This window comes from Solanum pennellii, chromosome 3, assembly GCF_001406875.1.
Source record: "Solanum pennellii chromosome 3, SPENNV200".
Classification (NCBI taxonomy): domain Eukaryota; kingdom Viridiplantae; phylum Streptophyta; class Magnoliopsida; order Solanales; family Solanaceae; genus Solanum; species Solanum pennellii.
Genome location: NC_028639.1, coordinates 70,093,677 through 70,116,295, shown reverse-complemented (window position 1 = coordinate 70,116,295; position 22,619 = coordinate 70,093,677). Strand labels below are relative to the sequence as shown.

Genomic DNA, 22,619 nt, shown 5'->3' with positions numbered 1-22,619 from the left:
CCCCCCCACAAGTAAAAAAAATGTCAGTCTCAGAATCATTTTGAATTTTTTTAATCAAGCTAGAATTCAGTTATTTTTTGTAAATGCTGTTTTAGCTAATTTCTGATTTTCTACACCGACAATACTTCCATATTCATTCTCTATAAATTGTTTTCCCGGCTCTATTTATTAGTTAGTACAACTTCTTCAACACTGAGCCAATGGGTATCATAAATTGAACTTAAGAAATCAGATTGAATGGTCCTTGCTGAGAAACAAAGTTAGCGCCTTTGTCACTAAAACAAAATGCTACCATCTTTTTCTTCTTTTTTCTCAGGATAAAATGCATCGGTTTAGTGCCAACTCTTTGCTCTATAAAGATAAAGATCATGGGACTTATAAAGTTAACTTAAGAAAGCAATTAGCTGATGGACTTCCCTAAGACGCACAGTTGGTGCCTTGAGGCCTGCAATGAAAGGCAAACTTTTTCCTTCTGTTGGCTAAATTGGATCAGAAGCCTTATCTGAAAGACGTGAAGCATCCAACTTGCATTGCACCTAGTTTCAAGGTTTTAAGTGTGGATTGAAAACACTGATTAGGCCAAAACACTAGCTGTTTGTTAATTTTTTTGTACAATTAACATTAAAAAAAGCAAATTTCAGTATGTTTTCAGATGTTCTCTACTTGAAGCATTATCAGATTTCATTGAAGGAAAAACAAATAAATAAATCAAAAGAGCAATAGTGTTCAAAAGCATCTACATGAAGTTACGAACATATAAGCACATAATCCAAATAGGTACACAAGCACAACATAAGGAGTAGTTTCACTGCTGATTACTGAAAAAAGAAGAAGAGGGAGGTTCAAGTTATAAATTAATTTGCATTCTTGTTGGATAAGGTGCATAAATCAGTATATTATTCATTATCCATTTAATAAATGGCGATGGCTGATGAATGTAAAATCTCAAATATACTGTGTTGCTTCGTTATTTAAGAGTTTCGAGTGAATTAAAAGCTAGTTCACAATCTTTTCAATCACGACTTTAGAGCATCAGCGTAGACATCTAGAAAAAGCAAACCAATCTAAAGTAACTAAACACTGAAACCACGAAATCAGGCTAAAGAGAACCAGAAACAGAAAAGACAAATAAGAAGATAAACACAAAGGAAAATTCCCACAGGTTTTTCAACAAGTAACAGTGGGATCAAAATAGAGAGTCAAAACACATTATCCCCTTGCATCTAACCAAAGATGCCCTTTGATTTTCAAATGTCAATGAGTAGAGTCAATAATAAATTTAAAAAAAAAACCAACTCTCAACTAAGGCATTTCAACTGAATTCAAAACCCTAATTATCAGAACACAAAATCGAAAGCAAGAAAATCTATAGATGGAGTAAGGGAAGAAGAAGAAGATTACATCAAGATATTCTTTAGCGTCGAGAGGAGGAGCAAGCTCACAATAAGAAACAAGCCCAGAAATAATCTCAGCATCTAAATCAAGACCGTTCTCAATTTTGCCACATAGCTCCAGTAACGCTTTTTCCAGCCATTGCCCTGACGATTCCATTTCTCTTTTTCCGTCTTCTTGCCTCTCAACCGCCTGCCTTATATAGGCTACCCCATGTTTGGCTACACCTTTGAGTTTGGATCGTACGCACTTTAGCCCCCTAATTTTGGGAAACACAATTTATCGTTAACTGCATTATCTAAAGTGTTTCGTTAAGAAGAAATATACATGTGATAGACACTAAAATATTCAAACACGATAATAATGAAATTATATAAAATAAATAAATAAATCAAATTGAAAATGGTCATAATTTTAAAGTATAAATCATGTTAAAATAAATTTAAATTAATATATAATTAAAAAAAATATTTAATATTATTATTATTCTTAGCATATGAGTTAGATTTTTTTTATCACCAATTATATTAATTTGGTTCTTATTTTAGATTTGTTAGAATTACTAACATACATTATAACTTTTATTATACTATTCAAAATTTCAGTCAACCTTGAAATAATATGATAAAAGAAAAATATTATAAAAATATATATGAAATATTTTATAAATTATATTGAAGTAAATATTTTTATGTATAAAATAATTTTTAAAAATTATATATATGATGTTGAGTTGGTTTTGCTTTTCGTTTGACTTTTTAAAGTTAAAACCAAACCAACTCAATATATATTTTTTTTAATGTCAAATCAAGTCAAACGAAATCACTTTTTTTCTCGATTTACAATTTAATGCGGTTTTCAATTTGATTTTGTCCAACTCTGATTTTGATTATTGAGTGCGATCAAACTGTATTTTTTTAGATGATACATAATTGGTAGTTAAATACAAGAAATAACACAAGTTCATACGAATTATTAGAAGATAAAATAGAATAGTCATACATGTCTGTAACTTTAAAAAAACAAATGTCAAGATGGCCGAGTTGGTCTAAGGCGCCAGTTTCAGGTACTGGTCCGAAAGGGCATGGGTTCGAATCCCATTCTTGACAAAATAATATCATGTTTTTGTATATATTTTTTCTTTTTTGACGTGACATCAACCTCAAGCATGACAAACGCACCTCTATATACATGACATAGAAAGAAACCTTTCCTTTTTTCTAATCCAACCTATAGATTATGTAGCTTGTACTTAGTGGAAAATCTCTATTTAATTAACATTAAAAAAGAGAGTAGAAAAAGAATTAATGGAAGAGGAAAACGATAGTGTTACACTACATGGAATGTGGATTAGCACATATGCAAAGAAAGTGGAGTTAGCTCTCAAAATCAAAGGCATAGCATTTGATTATGTAGAAGAAGATTTGAGCAACAAAAGTTCTCCTCTTCTCAAGTACAATCCCATCTATAAGAAAGTTCCACTACTTCACCGCGGTAAGCCTCTTTCTGAGTCCCTTGTGATTCTTGAATACATCGATGAAACTTGGAACAACTTGCAGCCTCTATTATTACCAGAAAATCCCTATGAAAGAGCCACAGTTCGTCTCTGGGCTTCTTATTGCCTTCAGGTTATCTCTCTATGTTTTTTTTTTCTTTTGTGTTATTATATGGACGTGTTTGATATGACAAAAGTCATTTTCATATTAAGATATGTTTGTTGTTATAAAAAGATTTGACTGTATATTTTTTTTTCCAGAAAGTATATTCTTCACGTCTCACTGTTCAAATATTATTTTGAAGATATCGGACACCATGAAGAAAGCATTCATTTCAGCCAGAGATGTTGAGGGAGGAGCATTTGATGAATTATTTGAGATACTAAAAGTAATGGAAGAAGGAATGAAAGATTTTTTCCCTGGGGGAAGGTCTAAAATATGTGCTGAAAACTTGGGGCTTTTAGATATAATAATTGTGTGTTCACTTGCTACATATAAGGCAGCAGAAGAAGTAGTTGGAATGAAAATTTTGGACCCTGAAAAGAATCCATTTGTATATTCATGGGTGACTACTTTACTTGAGCTGCCTTTGGTGAAAGAAACTCTGCCTCCACATGACAAGCTTGTTTCAAGACTTGAGTTTATTAAGAAAAATGGTTTTAGGTTTCAATCCAATATTTGATATTGTAATGAAACAAGTAATTATGGTTGATTAATAAGTTTGCTTTTTGATGTAATTAGCTTAATGTTGCGTGTACTTGTCCTGTCTATTTTATCGAAGAATTTAAGTTATAGTATACGCTGATATTAGGTTATAGCAAATTAATTTATTCTAATTCCATGTAGCATGTTTAAGGGTGATTCGAAAATTTCAAATTGAAGAAATCACAATCTAAATTGATCAATCCAAATAAGTTAGGAGGTTGAATTCGATTGGATTATGTTAAGTTTAATTTGAAATAATCGATTTGAATATTTTCAATTTTGAGTCTTTAAAGTAGGTCAGGACAAATAAGAATAACTTCAATTCACCTGTTTTTTTAGAAATATGACTTTCTGTGGATAGTAAGGTTTTTGAGTATCCAAAAATTTACAGTATTAAATTCGATAACCAATCAAAATCGATGATTTTTAAAAAAATAAAATCCATAATTGAAATAATCAAAATATTGAGAATTGAAGTTGGTCCAAACTATATAGACCCTCTGAGCATGTCCCTGCCCACATTGATTAAGTGCTTCATTAATGTCACCAATTCGCATCAGTAAGAGATTAAAGATTTGACTATTGCCATACTAATGAGCATTCAATAGTGCCCACTAATTAGAATCTGATAAGCCTTTTACCCTCAATATTGTGACAAGTCAGTTAATATTGAATTTGTATTTGACCACTACTGCATGCGTCATGATTAATCGAAATTTAATACTTTAATTCAAATTTTATATTCACCTTAGAAAAATTATTTAATTTTGAAAGCTAGTTACTAAAAGAAAGACTAAATCTTGTTCGCTGTCGATGGATGGTAATTTATCTCATGAAGTATAGTAGAAAGAAGGAAAGGATCCAAATCGCTATAAATAATGCAAATTTTGCAGTAAGAAGTATTTGATGGTATTAAAAAAATAAAATATATAATTAGTTTGATTTTATAATGTTTTATAAACTTATTTTTATTTTATATTCTGAAAAAAAAACAACATTTTTTCTATTTAATTTACAAGTGGTCGGAATCATTTTTACGCTTACAAGTATTGCTATTTGAGAGCATATATGCGCCGTGTCATCACTACTCGTGGAGAGGCACAAGAGAAAGTAGTAAGTGATGTTTCTGAAAAATTGAAGTTAGTGGAAGAGAATATGCAATATCTTTTCCCAATGGGAAGCCAATATTGCTTGATGGAAATAATTTTTGTTAAAAAATCTTTATTCGAGTTAGGATAAATCAGTTTAAAGATACTCTTAACATGATATGATATTATCCTTCTCAGGTCAATATTGTTTTGTTTTTTTCAAAAGGCATCACATCATTAAGAAATTTTTATATTTGGAACAAAGTTTTATGTGGTCCATCACCACAGTTTATAAATGAACTTTTGAGATTCATCGTGTGTTACTCATATTTTTTTTTTGGAGTATTTTAAGGTAATTGTATTAGCCCACAGCTAACAATCTTTTGTTTGTTTATATATGTCTCTAAACTTGTATGGGAAAGTAAACCGAGCCCTACCAATAGTTAGACTAGATCAACCTAGGCCAGACGTACTTTTAACATGATGTAATATTATTTGTTTTGAATTAAATTTGCATGATGTTTTTCCAAAAAGTCTTACACCCTGAAGAAATTCGTACACCTTATATGTAACTCGCAATCTATTCAGCTATGAAAGTGAAATTTTGTTGGTTTACCTTAATGTCTATTTAGCTTTTTGTACCATAACAATTTTGTGTTGGACATGTTGGTACAAGACAATATTAAATACTTTAGTCAACACCTCTGAATTATCTATCTGCAATAAAGAACTAAAACGAATTCCTTTAAAATTCATAGTGTCTCGACTATAATGGCTTTAGTAGCCCCAGAACTAAAATAACTTATCTTTAGCACACTTTTAATTGGATATAGTTGTTTGGTCAACCATTCTGATCTAAACACTTATTTTTAAAAAATATATGTCCTAGTTTTACCTTATAAAATACTAGTACCAAATAAGTTGTAGTTGACACTTGACAAGAGGGATTGATCAGACGGTAAGCATCCTCCATCTCCAATTTTAAGATTGTGATACCGAGTCATCAAGAAAGCAAAAAAGGTGGAAGCTACAAGGGACGGGATACAAAAGAAAGAAAGCTGCAGTTTGTCATTGATGATACAGTTAACAATGTATAAAATAGTCGCTTGCATTTGAACACAAATATAGACATCAAAGTCATGAAAAAGATCTCTCTGTTTTCTCCTGAATTCATTTGAATCAACATCACTTGGCTAACTTGGACACAAAGAAATGGGCAGCTAATTCCGTCATTGCTCTTATCATTAAAAAAAACAAAACTATTGAATTGGCTCACAGTTCAAAGAACAGATAATTTTATAAATCACATTTCGATTCAACATAATAGCATTTTTTTAACTTTGAAAATGAAGTTTTGCTAAAACAATTGTGTGTGTATATAAGCAAAACCCTATGTCGACTTAGAAAAAAATATTAGAGTGGAAAAATGGGAGAAGAAAACAAGGTAACTCTACATGGAATGTGGCTTAGCCCTTATGTGAAGAGAGTTGAATTGGCTCTTAAAGTGAAAGGCATACCTTTTGAGTATATAGAAGAAGATTTAAGCAACAAAAGTCCATTGATCCTCAAATACAATCCAATTCATAAAAAAGTCCCTATACTTGTTCACAATGGAAAGCCAGTAAACGAGTCATTTGTCATCGTTGAATACATAGACGAAACATGGAAGAATGGACCTCAACTCTTGCCAGAAGATCCTTATGAAAGATCCAAAGTCCGCTTCTGGGCTGCATATATACAACAGGTAATTAAGTTAACAAAATCTGTTAGTGAAAAAACTTACAAGATAATAAAATTGCAAGATTACAATTGAAAATAAAATGAAGAAAGTAATCTCTTCAGGCTGAGGCGCGGATATCTCGCTCTCTTTAAGGAGATTCAAGCCCACTGCAGCAAATGTTTTCACCGGTCCAGCAGTAGTCCTCTTTGACTTGTCCTCTCCAGGATACAACAGCCTTCACAAAGTATAACTCAACAACTCTGGACAAGAGTTGAGTCCAAAGCTCCACAAAAAAGAACACCTCCCTTCAACTAATAAGAACTCTCTTTTAGACTAACTCTTTCACTCTTTGTTTTCTCTTATGAATTGTGTGTCTCTAAAACCAAATGAAGACTACCACTATTTATACTACAAGAAGTCTTCCTAGCAATGAATAGGAAGATAATGGAAGTAGTAAATAGTGAAGATAATGGCCTTAGGAGTTTCATAGGTTACAATGGGAGTTACATAGGTTACATAAGTTACAATTGGAGTTACATAGGTTACAATGGGAGTTACATAGATTACAAAGAGTAATGGAGGAATTAAGAATGAAATACATTGATGGATAACCAATGCTAATGGATGATGTAGAAGTCATCCATTCCAATGTTTATTCTTATAACTCCAAAATAAAGCAATTTAATATGTTAAATATTAATATTAAAATGCTAATAACCTAACAAAATCCATCCACTCTTTTTTCATGTAGTACAATAATTCGCGTATTTCAGGTGATGGAGTCCATGCTCAATATATTCACTGCAGAAGACCAAAAACAGGCATGTAATGAATTTCATCAGAAATTTCGCTTGCTTGAAGATGGAATGAAGAATTTTTTTCCTAAGATTGAAAACAGAAACATAGGGCTCATAGACATCTGGATTGTCGTAGCATTTGGCATGTGCAAAGCACAAGAAGAAGCATTTGGAGTGAACTTTCTGGATCCAGAGAAGGTTCCCCTGATTCACTCATGGGTTAATAGTCTACTCGAATTGCCACTGCTTAAAGAAACTGTTCCTAATCATGACAAGGCGGTATCATTTCTTCGAGCTTTGAAAGAAACAAGTACTAAAGGTCAAGCTCACCGAGCTTCTACGCCTACTTATGGTGCCAAGATTTCTCATGGTTTGATGCAATTCTGTTGTGTAATAAGGCATATAGCCATCTGATTTCAATAAACTGTTTTCTTTTGATTGAAATTTGAAGCATATTGCTTCTGCTATCTGATTTTCTATCCTCTGTCTCTGTCTCGATAGCTAAAACATCTCGCCTCACGGCCTGTCTTAAAATATTGATTTTTACAATATACAATTCACATATCTTATTCATGTTTAATTTAATAAGTCTCTAATTATGTAATTCAACAATATAAGAATGGCACAACCAAAAGTATACAATTATGTTGTGTAATTCTTTAATGAACAAATTTTATTCTTTTACGTTGATTAGTCCATTATTAGTTAAAACTCAGCTTGAAGTCAACACAAAAGTTTTGATATCTATAATCAAAATCCAAATTAGATGGGAGACTCATACTTTAAACATTCTGTAGCTTTAAAACATAACTAAACAAAAGTTATATTTGGCATTTGTATGATAATCTTTTCAAATATTTATGTTTACTTCTCAATTGATCTATTTTTTCCTTCTCCTCAATTTATATTTAATAATATTTTTATTTTTATTTATTTTATTTTCCTTTTTTGTATGTTGTGTATTTATAAATTACTAAAAGAAAACAATACTCTAAATTACAATAATTAACAAAATAAAAAATTTATAAAACATAATAAAAATTGGATCAACTTTCAGAATTTCACCACATAAATTGAGACGAAGCGAGTAAAATATATAATTTGAAAATTATATTAAGAGTACTATAAATCACAGTAATTAATAACTTAAAAACATTTACAAAAACATATTAAAATTTGATCAACTCTCAAAATTTTACATGTGCCACATAAATTGCGACAAAAATAGTAACATATATTATTTGAAAATTACATTAATTAAGAACATTATAAATCAAAATAATTAATATCTTAAAATATTTTTTAAAAACGTATTAAAAATTAAATTAATATTAAAAATTAAAAATTAAAAATTAAATCACTACAAAAGCTGGGACAAAGTGAGTAGAATACACTATTTAAAAATTATACAAAATTTTAGTATAAAAATTTGGTCTAACTCTTTTAATTCTGAACTTTGTACTGCGCAGATTACTTAGACGGGTTCTAGAAAGGCATATAGGAAGGAATTCTATACATGTCATAACCGATTCTTATATCTGATTTTCGGTATAAGATAACATCATTATATATTTAGATGTTTCAAATTATTAAATACTCCCTTCGGTTGGTATTATTTTTTATAATTTTTATTTTTAGAGTTAAATTATAAAAATTTTGACTAACATTTTAAAAGATATTTTTTTATCATATTAATATGCAAAAATTTGTAATTTATAGTGTTTTTCATATAGTTTAGAAAATGTAATTTTTTTGTTTAAAATATCAAATTAATGTGATCTAATTTACCTTTGAAAATTAATCAAATTGACTTTCGATAAGTGCAATATGACAAACATTTTCATACGGAGGGAGTACTTTTTATTATTTATTATATTTTTTAATAATCGTGCAAAATATCAAAATATTACTTCCTCTATTTCAAAAAGATTGTCCTAATTTGACTTGGAACGGAGTTTAAAAAAAAGACTTTTTAATCTTGTGATTCTAAATTAAAGTTATGTCAAGAGTACCAAAATGTCCTTGAATTTTGTGGTCTTAAACATGCCACGTGGAAATTTAAAGTTAAAATGTTATCAAAAAAAAAATAAAGAGATCATTCTTTTTGAAACGGACTAAAAAAGAAATAGGTTCGTTCTTTTTTAAAACGGAGGAAATAATTTTTAATAATCTTGAAAAATAAAAAAAAGTCAAACTTTCACATATAGCAAATAAAAAATTCATATTTGTATGCTATAACAAAGTTTGCATAATTGCGCTCCATAGCAAACATAGAAACTGTATAATTCGCTATACATATACAGTTGAAGCAAATTGTATAAAACGAAGTGTATAAAACAAGAAAGAGAAAGACACTTGGGCAGAGAACTGTATAAAAACGAAGTGTATAAAACGAATTGTATTATTATAAGTGTATAGAACGATTATATACAATTTGAATTTGTATAAAATGAGAAATAGAGAAAGATAAAAGAGACTTGACAAGGAATATACAATTGAATCGAATTGTATAAAACGAGAAAGAGAGAAATTAGATACAATTTGAAAATTGTATAAAACGAGAAAGAGAGAAAGGCAAAAGAAACTGAGCAGGAGAGTATTTTTATTGTATAATTATAAGTGTATATGACGAAAATATATGTACTAGCATGTGTATATACAATTTTCTCACGCTTTATACAAACAGAAACGCAATTTATACATTTCGCTTCTGTTTGTATAAGTGAGAAAGGCGAGGGTGACGAGCGAGATTTGGGAGAGTGGCGAGCGAGATCTGGAAGAGGGAAGAGAGGGGAACAAAAATATATGTATTTTATACAATTTTCTCTGCTTTGTACAATTAGAAACAATTTTATACACTTGTGTTTGTATAAAAAGTGAGGAAGCGAGCGAGAGACTAGAGGAGAATGGCGAGCGAGATATTTGGGAGAGATGCGCTTGACAATTTTTTGTAAACGGTTACTATGGAGCACAATTAAATCAAACCCTAACTATTTCATTTATTTTAGGTTATTAATTTGCTATTATATATAATTTTCGTAAAAAAAAATCAACTATGAAAATAAAAGAATTATAATCTAAGTTGGAACAGGAAATAAAGAAAAAAATCAACACCGGCGGCTTCTCTTCCTCCTCACACAAAGTCGCAAAACCAAGAAAAGAGAGAGAGAATAATTGTGTTGCAGAAATTTTAGGAAAGTTTCCATTTTCACTCATCCATCCACAGAGTCTCCATTAACCATTCATTCATGGCTTCCTCTGCTATTTTCAACTTTCTGCCATTATCTTCATCGTCATTGAGTACTCTTTCCTTTAGAAACAGCAGAACTCGAACCCCAATTTTTTACAAACCCCTTATAGTCAAAGCTTCTACTTCTGTCGATTATTCATCCTCCTCCCTCGCCGGTATATCTACAAAGGTAAGACTTTAAATCCACACCCTTTTATCCGATCATCGATTTCTACTTGCTTCTGGTGAATCTATTTGTGTTTTTTTGTTTTGTTAGAATAATAACTGGGTATGGAAATATAAGGACAATTCTGTGAATATTTACTACGAGGAACACCACAAGGGAAGCGATGAGCCTTGTAAGAACATTTTGATGATTCCCACTATTTCAGATGTTAGTACTGTTGAGGAATGGAGATCAGTGGCTAAAGACATTGCTGGACGAGATGGTAAAGTTAATTACAGAACTACCATTGTGGATTGGCCTGGTTTAGGTTACTCTGATAGACCTAAGCTTGATTACAATGCTGATGTTATGGAAAAGTTTTTGGTAGACTTCATCAATGCTCCTGATAGTCCGGTGAACAATTCGGGTAAGCTGAAAGATCCCTTTAGCTTATATGATTTGCTTATTTGTTTTATACTTGCATATTCACTTTACTGTGATTTCGTTTTTGGGATTTTGTTTTTGGTGTCTTAAATTCTTTTGATCCTGTTTGGATCTTTGGAATTGCTATTTCTTGTAATCTTTTACTGAAAAGAAATGTACTCTAAAACATTATATAAAGATTAGGTGAACTTCTATTTCAAATGAAAAAAAAAGGGGTTGAAGTACATTAAAAAGGACTAAGAAGAAAAATAAAAGATAGAGAGTTTGGAAACTATAGGAGGTTGCAATCACAGAGAGAGAGAGAGAGAGAGAGAGATTTTTATCAGCACATGATACAGACACATGCAATGATGCAAACGGATTTCGTAATCCCTATAAATAGAGATCTCATTTTTTTCTTATGTTGATCTATTTAGGCATTATTAGTGAATAGAAGTGTTGGGAAACAAATGCGTTCTCTCTGTGTTGACGCATGTACTGATGGAGTCGGAGGTCAATTTTGCGTTATTCTGATCGAGTTAGACATAAAGTTTTGTATCAAGTTGTTTGCAAGAGAGTTCTAGAAAATAATGCTTAGAGAATAGAAATGTTGGGAAATAGTTCCAGAAATTTCTTTGAGTTAAAAATCTGGTATTTTTTTTATTCTTATGATGGTGTGTTCGGGCTAGTCGGCATAGATACCTGGTAACTTTATCTACCAAGGATTGTGAAGATAGGAAGAGATTACCTAGTGTGTGTTTTTCTCCTCTGGGATTTGAACCAAAACTACGAGGTACTTTCTTGAGATATTTTCTAGATAAGAGTACCATTTCTCTGGAAGCCAAAATAGAAGATTGATCTTGATATCACTATACCAAGAAGAAGATCCAAGGAGCAATGCTTGCAAGAAAACCCACTCTTAAGGTGTAAATCCAGAAAGATGTCATTTGTTAAAATCTGGGAACACTGGGACATCTTCCTATAATTGTGAGAAGTTGTTAAAGAATGAGCTGGAGAAGACAAAAAAATGATCAAGATGTTACTGAGATTAGAGTTGAGCAAATGTGAACTTCTTTGCGAGCATTGAGCATGCTACAAGAAAGATAGATTTTTGTGCGCTGTATATTTGGAAATCTAGAGAGGCCTTATTTTGGTATTTGTATCCATAAAACAAAAGGTATTGTAGCCTACATCAAAGACCTCATTTCATCTAAAGATAATTAAGAACCTTTCTTATGATTTCTCAATAAAATTAGTTCTTCGGTATATCTAAAAAAACACAAATATGAAGCCCCAGACACGTTTAAGAGGTGGAAGATCTTGATTGAGAAGTTTGGGAGCAGTCAACAGGCTTCATTATTTTAAAACCTTTGCGGAAATGATATCAATAAATTCCGTGAGGATCATGAAATTGTCACACTGCATGCTATAAAAACTTATAACAGAAAGTATGACATTGCTGAACAGATTAATATAATCTTTTTAGGGAGAGAAAGGTCTATTCTCTCAAATGTTGGTCTGCTAAGGTGTCCAAGCTAAATACGTCTTAATAGCATATAACTTGGTGATGCTGTCTATGGGTGTTGAGTTCAAGACTCTTGAAGAGGAATATGATTTGGCCAATCTGCAATCATTCAAATTTGAGAATTTTGAGTTGTTCTACTTATACGATGTTAGAGGAAAACAAGAACCACGAGCCCAAAAGGGTAGTTTCTTTGGTTTAGGTTTTGTATTGTGGGGTGGAAGGATATAGCTTGTAATGTCCTGATCCTAAATCTCCAAATTTGTTATAGTAGATATGTTACTCTTGATAAATCTCTTTAGGCGATCATTAGAGGGGATCGTCTATTGTCCTTTGAGACATATAAGGTAGATAGTTTATCAAAGAAAGTGGAGATAAGAGTTCTTTTCTTTTTTTGATAATGAAAAGTGGAGAATGAGGTTTACAATCCACAACTTTTGCTAAGAGCAAAAGGTACTGTCAGTTGGAGCAACCATTGCCAGGGGATCGTCCATCACAGCAAGAAAATTGTAAGGTAACATGGGACACACGGGCATGAGCCATAGTTGGAAAGTCGGCCATCCCATGTCTACTGCTTTTCTCCCGTCTTCTGCTATTAACTTTGTGTGATTACGTGATGTTTCTTTATGTTTGCCCTCTGCATCAGGATTTTTTTTTTTTCAAGTTCTTTAATATTTTTGAAGATATCTGTTCTTTTATTTGCTTAGAGGTTATCTTGTTAATTATTTTAAAATAAACAGATAAGGACTTGGTGGTGTTTGGAGGAGGACATGCTGCTACCTTAGCAGTTCGTGCTGCAAAGAAGGGCTTGGTTAAGCCAAAAGCAATTGCTTCTATTGCTCCCACCTGGGCTGGTCCACTTCCTATTGTTTTTGGAAGAGATTCCAGCATGGAAACAAGGTAGGCATAGATTTTTACTTCCCGTGCACCTTTATGACATCTTCATTAAGCTGACATCTCAACAGCTTGCGGAATGACACACATTATAGGGCTATGCCCAATATAGAGAACGAAAGGACTACAAGGTTTGGAATATCAACTAGTCATGTTCGTCCCAGGGTTTAGTTTAACTGGCAAGGTTGAGGCACTTGTGACTTAGGTCACAGGTTTGAGCCCTGCATCATGCGAACTAAGCCAACTTTGAGTGGAGAAGGGTAGAGGGAGTCCCGTCATCCTCGTGTTCCGAAGGCTGCGGTTGGCCCTAAACGAATTTCTCGGTCATAAGAATAGAGAACTATAAGGTTTAGAAATTTTAAATACACCATATTGAATTATTTCAGTTTTTGTAGGAAAGAAGCAAATGATATGAGTTTTTCCTGCGTGAAAATTCTTTGGATAACACACTTGCTTATGACTGCCAGCACTTTAGCTTTCAAGATTTGAAGTTTTCATCTGAAAACAATAATAATAACAATAGTAGTAGTACTTAAAGATTTTCACTCATTTGCACAAAATGATAATACACTATTTGGTGATTGATATTTTCGTTCTCATTTCTTACAGGTATGGTTTCCTTAGAGGGACCTTAAGGGCCCCTGCTGTTGGTTGGATGATGTATAATGTACTTGTTAGCAATGAGAAATCAATAACATCACAATATAAGTCCCATGTTTATGCTGACCCTGAAAAGGTAACTCCATATATCATCGAGAGCCGATTTGCACTCACTAAACGGCAAGGTGCTCGCTATGTGCCTGCTGCTTTCTTGACTGGTTTACTTGACCCAGTAAAGTCCAGGGAGGAATTTGTCCAACTCTTTGCGGAGTTGGAGGGTAACATACCGTGTCTAGTTCTGGCAACAGCAGGTTCTCCGAAGAGGTCAAAAGCAGAGATGGAAGCACTTAAGGAGGCCAAAGGGGTCAGTAAGTATGTTGAAGTGCCAGGTGCTCTCCTTCCCCAGGAAGAGTGTCCTGAAATTGTTGCAGAACAGCTTTACAGATTTCTGCAAGAGATATATGAGCTGTAGGCTTATGATGATTATCAGCTCAAGTAGTCAAAGGTACCGAATTTTTCCCATGTGCAACAGTGAAGTTAATTGGTTAAATTTGAGAGTATGAGATTACAGTGCCGTCACCTTTATACATGATAAATATGAAGATTTCCTAAGTGTATGAATTTATATCTGGATTGATAGATCTTCCTCCTCTTGAACCAAACCTAGAACTAAAGAACGTTGAGCGCTAAACCGATCTAAGACAAATAATGTTCTTATTCAATATGCTGCTATATCGTTTTCTTAGTTGCGGTTGTTCTTTTTTTATATATAAAAAATTACAGATACATCAGTTCTTTATGTTTGAGGAAATAAATTTTACATTGATCTTTTGGTTCATCATATGTTTGAGGTCATTTTCTTATATTTGGCGGGTTGGCTTAACTTGAATTGAGAATGCTGAATGAATGTGAGTTAGGTGGTTGCATAAACATGACTTTGCTGCTACACCTTTTCCAGAAGAACATTCTTTTGTTGAAAGCTTGGTGAGTGTGAAGAGATGATGTGATTCCTCTTCTTTTTCGGTCCAGATTGTTTTCATATCTTAAATTAGATCTAGTACACCATGAAGGAAAATGAATACACAGTTGAAGTAAAGCTTCTATATAGACGATATCAACTAGGTGAGATTAGACTAGGGATAAGCATGCCATTTAGGAAGCCTCTAATTTGCTTTGAAAGGTAAATGGTTTAGTATTGGAATGAAATAGACCCGAATTGAGTGGAATGGATATGGAGTATTCATAAACCTGATCCAAACTAACCTGGGCTTGAAGCATAGTTGATGGATTGATTGGTTTAGCTTGACTACAACAACATAGTTATCTGAAGGGAGATACAGGAAACACACATTCTGATTCTATTGTTCATTGGTCATTTTGTAGATTTTGTTTTGACAGAATCTGATGAGTAGCTTCTTTGAGCATTTAGAATTACTTTAACTTGTAGAAATTCCAGCAATGCTTGTGGAACTGAGATTAACGTTCCTAAATTTGAGATCAAGTCGAAAGCAAACAAATTCGTCCTAGTTCAAGTTTAAGTAGTAGAATGAAATGCTTAAAGAAGAATCTTCAAATGGAGGATAATTGTAAAGTGCAATGTGTCCTTTGTTGATTACTAGTACAAAATTATTTTTATCTTTTCTGGAATAACAAAGGGACCACTAATTTAAGGGTGATGCAATGAGTTTTGTTCTTTCAAATATTAGTTTTATGAGAGGTGTTCATTCATTTGTATTGGTATCTTTGACATTAAGGCGTTAATATGACTACGTTTATAGCAAGATATATCCGTGTATATATTTATAGAAGGCGTTTTATCTATTGCACTTATAAATAATTTACATTCGTAACTCATTGGTTTAAATTAATTTCATCCATCGCACTTGTCAATCATTACCTACCCTGAAGCTGCAATTTTGTACTACTTGCTACTACGAGTCTCTGTTTTCATACAAAAAATCATGTGTCAAATTTCCTAATTAGCACTATTAATTGAGTGTACATGTCATTTGAACATTCTGTCTGAAAAAATAATTCTTGAAATTTAATGATTACGCTTACAATTGATCCCAAGTTTTAGTTATGTGTTTCTCAGAATTATTAGTCGTATTATTTTGTTATTTTAATGCTTACCGAAAATATGATTTTTGGTTGTACAAAGAAACTCAGCATTCTTTTTTTTTTTTCATCCGATGTCCAATATTCACATTGGAGTCCGATTAAATCTAGATTCGTATCAAAAAATTTTTTATTGATAAATAAGACACTCCCTAACAAAAACGCTGAATATCTTAACAAGATCGAAATATTCGTTCCGAATCTTCACAAACGATGTAAATTTTTTTGAATCAACCTTTTACAATTTTTTCGAAGAACATGGAGAAGGTTTCACAATTTAAAATTTAAAATTTAAAATCTCTAGTTCAATTAGCGCTTTGTGAATGACTAATTGGTAGAAGAAAGAAACGTACATGAGATTAGTGGGAGTCAATTATGATTTCTATTTTTAATTCTTTATTTAACACAAAACTTATAAATTAATGTAATCGCTTGCACAATTATTCAATCAAAAGACATTAAAATCTGGAATCTCGTTGAGAAGCATGACAATGGGTACGACCTCTTGTGAAATCGATCGTTCAAGCTCTTTCCTACCCTTTTCTATTTCGACTTCTTTGAAAGGTGAAAGAGTAAGAAGCTAAAGAAATTTTTTATATTTTATGAAAAAGTAAAAATAGAAAGTAATTTATTTCTTATATTATGAGCTTTTGCATAATTTTTAGTTTTCCACCTTATCGTTAGTGAGACAATTTATGATCATTGAAGTATCTAACTTAATATTCAAAAATATAATAATTTTAAAATCTTATATCCAATTAAACATATCCACGTAAATAGAGACGAATAGTTCAAAGAGGTTGACTTTTGATAGCCACACAGAAAACTATGTGAACTTTCGTAATTACGTTTAATAGAAAGTCAACACTTGATATACTCACTTTAACAAAATTTCAATCTACATTCAATCATTTGTCGGGAGGGGGTACGTGGCATCAAATCACATGGGCTACGATATACGTGTCAAGAAGTGGCCCATCTGGACTAAGCCCACTTTAATTCTTCGGTGATTAGACAGTCAGGCCCATATCGACGGAATGAATTTGTTGGTGGGCTCCGCATGTAGGCCCAAAATAATCCTAACGTGTCCCATTCATTGACGCCTTCTAACCAAATTAAAGCAAGCCATACACTTTGTTCACAGCCTAACACCTGTCCAGGTTGTCATGTACATAGCATGGCTACAATTTTATTTTAATAGACTATGTATTTAGTAATTATTATTATTATATTATATGAAGAAAAAAAGGCCCATCTAACTAGTTAAGTTACATGAAGCTAAAAAAAAAAAAACAGAGATTTTTCAAGTGCCAGTCACGTTGGTATAAAAAAACTAATTTGGATCTTGTTCGGATTAGTTTTTTATTTTTATTTTTAAAATGTTTGAGTAAAATTTAATAGTGTTTATAAGCACATAATTTTAAATGAGTATGATAAAAATAAATCAAAAGTCGTATTTGAGCAGAGTCTTAGATCTAATACAATAGGCATACGAAACCCCACATCTTTCAAATTGAAACAATACATGGTGGGGCGAAGTGTGCAAATAATGGATTTTGGTGCCATTGAGTTTATGAGTTTTTGAACGGTTACTATTTTATAACAGAATCGAATATGTGGTGTTTGAAGTTTAGACAGATATAGAAGAAGTTCAATCACTTTTGCCTGAAGTTTAGATACTTCAGTCATGTAAAACTTTAAAAATCATAAAACTCGTTACTGGAAAAGGTGAAGTGCAAAATTTCAAAGCATTTGTACTACTTAATTAAAATAGCAATGAATTTTGGAAATTTTTACTGGATAAATTCATATTGAGTCCATTTATTTCTTGGTTTGGTAGGTACTCGTGTCGACATAATTTACGGGCCAAGAAAACAGTGGGCCTATTGGGCTTATGTGGGTTCCGTTATAGTTGACATTTGTGTATATCTTCTTAATTGCAAAAACTCTATGGTCCCTATCGTAGTGTCAATAAACGGTGCCAATTACCAAGCTATTTTTTAATTCTATCAATCACATTAAACTGTAGGGGAAATCTGGTGACAACACTAAGTATAATACCAATTTTATTTATTTTGTTCCTGTTCATATTTGGTTTATATTGACTTGAACGACAATAATTTAGGCACAGTTTTTTTTAAAGAATATGAACCTATATTGTAGCGTAGTTTCTATTAACATTGTATAGGAAACCAAACTTTCTTGAAAATTTACAAAGTATTGGAAATAGGTACAAAAAGATTTAGGAGAAAGTGTCTCACTCGTATCATCATCATAAAAGCAATATGATGTTAAAGATGGCTTTTAGGAATTAATATTGGCCTCATGATTTGACAATAGGGTCGAGCTTGAAATAGACATGAAAATAAATCTCAGGCATGCACGACAAACTTTGTGGGTTAAAATTCGAACACCGTTCATATAGATCATTGGTCGACAACACCAATATGAATTACAATTATGGTAGAGTAAGTGCAATATTAGCGTCATTACAATCGATTTCGCTAAAGATTTTAATTATCACTAAAAATACGTATATAGCGATAATTAATTTTTAATAGCCGTTCATGATCATTTCTGATATAATGCTAGTTATGGTAATCCTGCTACTAAGAAAAATCTAGACGCGTCCAATTGAGTAAAAATTTAAATTAAATCATGCTATTTGAAATCTAATGGTATTCTTCGTAGCAATTCGTTTTCTTGTGTTGTATTCTTTAAAAATAATCTAAAAGGAAAACTTTCTTAGAAGCGAAAAAAGAAAGAAGTACATTTGTTGATATAGCAAAGATTACATGGTCGATATATAAGAAGAGCTATTACCAATAAAGTAGTGTTTCCATATATATATATATACATTAATAAAGGACATTAATTAAACATCTTTTATCAATATAGTATATATTTTGTAAATATAAAATTATTAATTTTCTCACGCATATTAAATTTTAATGAAAATTTCTAACTTCCTCGTTATACCAAACAATAGATGAGTGGTGTGAACATTTGCAGCGGCTGTGAGGAAAATTAATTGGTAGAGCTTTGTCCAACCAAAAAATATAAATAAAAGGCTAGAGCTTGTAACATTATGCTAGGCCTGCCTTTTTAAAAATATTCTTATTTATTCATTGCGAGATAACGACGGTATTATGGAATAAGACTTTATATACCTAAGTTTTTGGAGTTTCTAAAATTGTTCTTGCAAAAAAAGTTGGTACTATGATTTATTGAACAATACATCAGAAAACAAATTTTAAATGTATGTTGAGTAGTGTAAAATAAATGATCTCAATTCAATATTACTTATTTGAAATGAACTAGGCTAAAATATGAGTCACAAGTCAACCCTTTCGATTTCTTAGTTTCTTACTAAGTTTTAATTTATTTATTTAATTTTTTTTAAAATAAATATTTAAGTAACTAATAAATTTATAATTATCAATTTATCATAACTATATAATAACATATCACACAAAAAAGGAAAAATGAAAATCTTTTGACAAGATATTATAAGTCAACTAAAGCTACTTATCAACAGTTTCATAATCCAATTTATCTAATGCAAGATCGTTTTTATTTTTAAAAAATCCGGTTGAATTTGGGTCATTTTATAATAATAATTAAAAGAGTCCCCATTTCAACTCTAATGAAATCAAATTCCACCTTGGCATATACTAACAATTTCTTATTTTTCTTTAGAAATCAAATTCCAAGAAAGGTCCTTTTGTTTGTTTCCCACTACTAGTTTTAAGTCATTACGTTGAAATATGCTTTAAAATATTTGGAAGCTGCCAAATATGTTTTCCACATCAAAATGAATTACAAAATTGTCTCTATTTGAGCCTTCACACTCTTGTTATTGTTGACACCCAATTTTGACCCGCGTCGGTATAAATTAAGTATCGAGCTTCCTAAAATTTTTCATAATTTAAATTAATTAGTTTTATAAATTTTACGAATATAATAATATAATACATGAATTTTATGTTGCTTCGAATACTTTTGTCATAATTCTCAGGTAATATACATATTTACATGATTTTGTATATAAGTAGTATATCTTATGCTTATCTCAAAACCATCAAAATATACGTTTAAATGTTTTATCTAACTAGTTTATTTTAAATCACAATTGTATTTTGAGTCGCTATTTTACAATTTAAACAATTATATTACTAAATAAGTAAGCTCGTTAATAAATTTATACCGAATTCGTCTTGCTTTAAATCAATTTGCTTATAATTAATTTGGTTCTTTTCCCTTTTGAGTCGAGTTTGGGCCTCTGCCCTTTTGTTCCAATGGCCCATCTTTGTTTTACTTTCAGCCCACTTCATCCTTTTCCCCTTTATTCCCAGCAGCCCACTTCTTTTAAAACCCAACCCAACACACATTTTAAATTCACCCCAGGCCCACTTCTTAATCCCCAACCCAATTAACTCCTCAACCCGCCCAATTTCCTTCTTACCCGACCCGACCCATCATTGTTACCCTTTCCTTCTTCCCCCACGCGACCCCCCCAGAAACCCAGAAAAAAACGAAAATTCCCAGAAAACAAAATGGAAAGCCCCCCCCCCGCGTCTCTCCCCCACGCTCTCTCCCTCTCTCTCCTCCGCTCGTTCCTCCTCTCTCTGTCGCGCGTGAAGGGATGAAGTTGTCGTCTTTCTCTGCGGCTCGTACGACAGTACGTCTGCGAAATTGCAGCAAGGAAGGCTGCAAACTCCGTCCTTGCGTCGTGGGATTGAGCCACGTTGCTTGCCAAGGACGAGAGATTGATCTCGACCCTTCACATAGGCTTCCATCCGTTGAACGATTCGAGCATCAAGAGGGCATATTCCCTCGGATTCGGAGGGAATTCGAATTTCAAATCGAAATGGGCCGAATTTCATCTGCCAGGCCTTCCTTTCGAAACCCTAAATCGTTTGCCTATATAAACCCCTACCTCTCTTCAAAACGGGGTTAGGAATTTTTAGTTGAGAATCTGGGAGAAAATCTGGGTTTAGGAGACTTTTGGGTTGGACATTTTTGGGAGAATTTTTGTTGAAAAATTTTTTTTAGAAAGGGAGATTTTTGAGTTTGGAAGTTTTGTTGAGAAGTTTAGAAAGACGAGAAGCAAAAATAGAATATAAGAAAGAGACTGAAGTATAAAGCAGAAGCTGCGTTTCAGTTTGATTGCGATATCGCCTCTTCGTTCCGGCGACGCCAGTCTCTTTAAGCGCTTGTTCGAAACACTAGGTTCGCGTTGGAAGGCTCGTCGCTCTCCTGCTCGTACCGTCCCTGTTCCGCTGCTCCGAGGAAGGTACATCTCCCGTTTTGTTATTATTTTAAATTTTTCTTTATGGAGCCTGTCGTGGTTTGTGCTGCTGTAAATGTGAGGTATTGCACCTCGTTTGGCTGTGTTCGAATCTGGAATGTGTCCTGTTATGGTTCTGTTTTGCCGGATGGCTCATTTATGTTGTTTTCTGTTCTTTTTCTTCTCTACGAATTCGGCACGACAATTGTTATATGCTTCATCCTGGAAACGTGGTTTGTCTGTTAAGCTTTCAAATATGTCTTCTCTCGTTTCGATCTTTTGTGTTTTTACTTCGATTGAATATTAGTGTTTCGGCACTATAGGACTGCTTATAGACTGCGTGGATGTTGTTGTGTTTTTTTATCGACATGGCCGTTGGTTCCGTTGGTATTTAGTCGCGGAAAGGCAATATTAAGTTTACTTGTTGTCCTGTTCGCCGAATAGCTTTATTCCTTGTTTAGTTCGTTTGCTGCTGTATTAAAAGTTATGTGTGGGTCGAATGGGGTTATCCCAGTCGGTTAACGCGCCAAATGATTTACTCATGCGAGATATTCGTCCTCGAAAATCCATGAATGCAGAGGATGGTGCGTGAGCCGGCTTTGCGTTCTCTTTTGGTTGTGTTTTATCTTATTGTTGGATCTGTTGGTGAAGCAGTGTTGAACTTGTCTTTGGGCATTTCGGAGTCGGTCATATGAAAATACGGTCCAAGAGTATATGTGGTCAGCTTTGTATAGCTTAGCAACTATCCATGCTTCTGGTTTGTCATGTGAAGCGTGTCTCTTTTGCATATTTTGAAGTTTTGTCTGATATTGAATGAGCATGCACTTCCAGAGAATGTAGCATACAAGTGACAGGATAGATATTGATATTAAGATCACACTTAGTTTATGAACCTTGGCATTTTTGGTTCGGTTGATTGTGGAATTATTGCTCCGGTCTGATTTGACCTTCTTGGGTAATCCTCGATAATTAAATCTCTTGTTCCGTCACTCTTATGCTAACTCATTGTTATCTTGTCGCATGTGTGAATTCCCTTTCGAGTCCATTTGGGACTCCGCTTTCATCCATGCATTAGGGAGAGCCATAAAGGCTCGGAAATTCTTCCCATCGAGTCAACACGTCAAAGCCAAGGATCGTGTAAAAGGATTGAAGAATTGAAGGAGTTGGAAGAAAAGAGAT

General features: G+C 32.7%; 4 protein-coding genes and 1 non-coding gene across 5 annotated transcripts in view; 4 read left to right on the top strand and 1 right to left on the bottom strand.

The window, feature by feature from the left end:
• Positions 1–1,691, bottom strand: part of LOC107015216 (activating signal cointegrator 1) — a 4,853-nt gene extending 3,162 nt beyond the window's left edge. Inside the window, exon 1 of the mRNA XM_015215415.2 lies at positions 1,402–1,691. Coding sequence (XP_015070901.1) covers positions 1,402–1,551 — 150 coding nt within the window. The 5' untranslated portion in view covers positions 1,552–1,691. The remainder of the gene's footprint in view (positions 1–1,401) is intronic.
• Positions 1,692–2,420: 729 nt separating this feature from the next.
• On the top strand, positions 2,421–2,501 carry TRNAL-CAG. The gene has a single exon. It is a non-coding gene; the product is annotated as a tRNA-Leu (tRNA).
• A 131-nt stretch (positions 2,502–2,632) lies between these two features.
• Positions 2,633–3,674, top strand: LOC107014106 (glutathione S-transferase U10-like). The gene is made up of 2 exons (XM_015213970.2): positions 2,633–3,020; positions 3,193–3,674. Exons 1-2 carry the CDS (start codon positions 2,700–2,702, stop codon positions 3,568–3,570), a joined length of 699 nt encoding a protein of 232 aa, XP_015069456.2. The 5' UTR covers positions 2,633–2,699; the 3' UTR covers positions 3,571–3,674.
• A 2,357-nt stretch (positions 3,675–6,031) lies between these two features.
• Positions 6,032–7,642, top strand: LOC107013630 (glutathione S-transferase U10-like). The gene is made up of 2 exons (XM_015213498.2): positions 6,032–6,425; positions 7,175–7,642. The coding sequence occupies exons 1-2, from the start codon at positions 6,108–6,110 to the stop codon at positions 7,610–7,612; spliced, it is 756 nt and encodes a 251-aa protein (XP_015068984.1). The 5' UTR covers positions 6,032–6,107; the 3' UTR covers positions 7,613–7,642.
• Positions 7,643–10,284: 2,642 nt separating this feature from the next.
• Positions 10,285–14,868, top strand: LOC107015039. The gene is made up of 4 exons (XM_015215192.2): positions 10,285–10,617; positions 10,705–11,020; positions 13,279–13,438; positions 14,042–14,868. Exons 1-4 carry the CDS (start codon positions 10,447–10,449, stop codon positions 14,502–14,504), a joined length of 1,110 nt encoding a protein of 369 aa, XP_015070678.1. The 5' UTR covers positions 10,285–10,446; the 3' UTR covers positions 14,505–14,868.
• Positions 14,869–22,619: the final 7,751 nt, after the last annotated feature.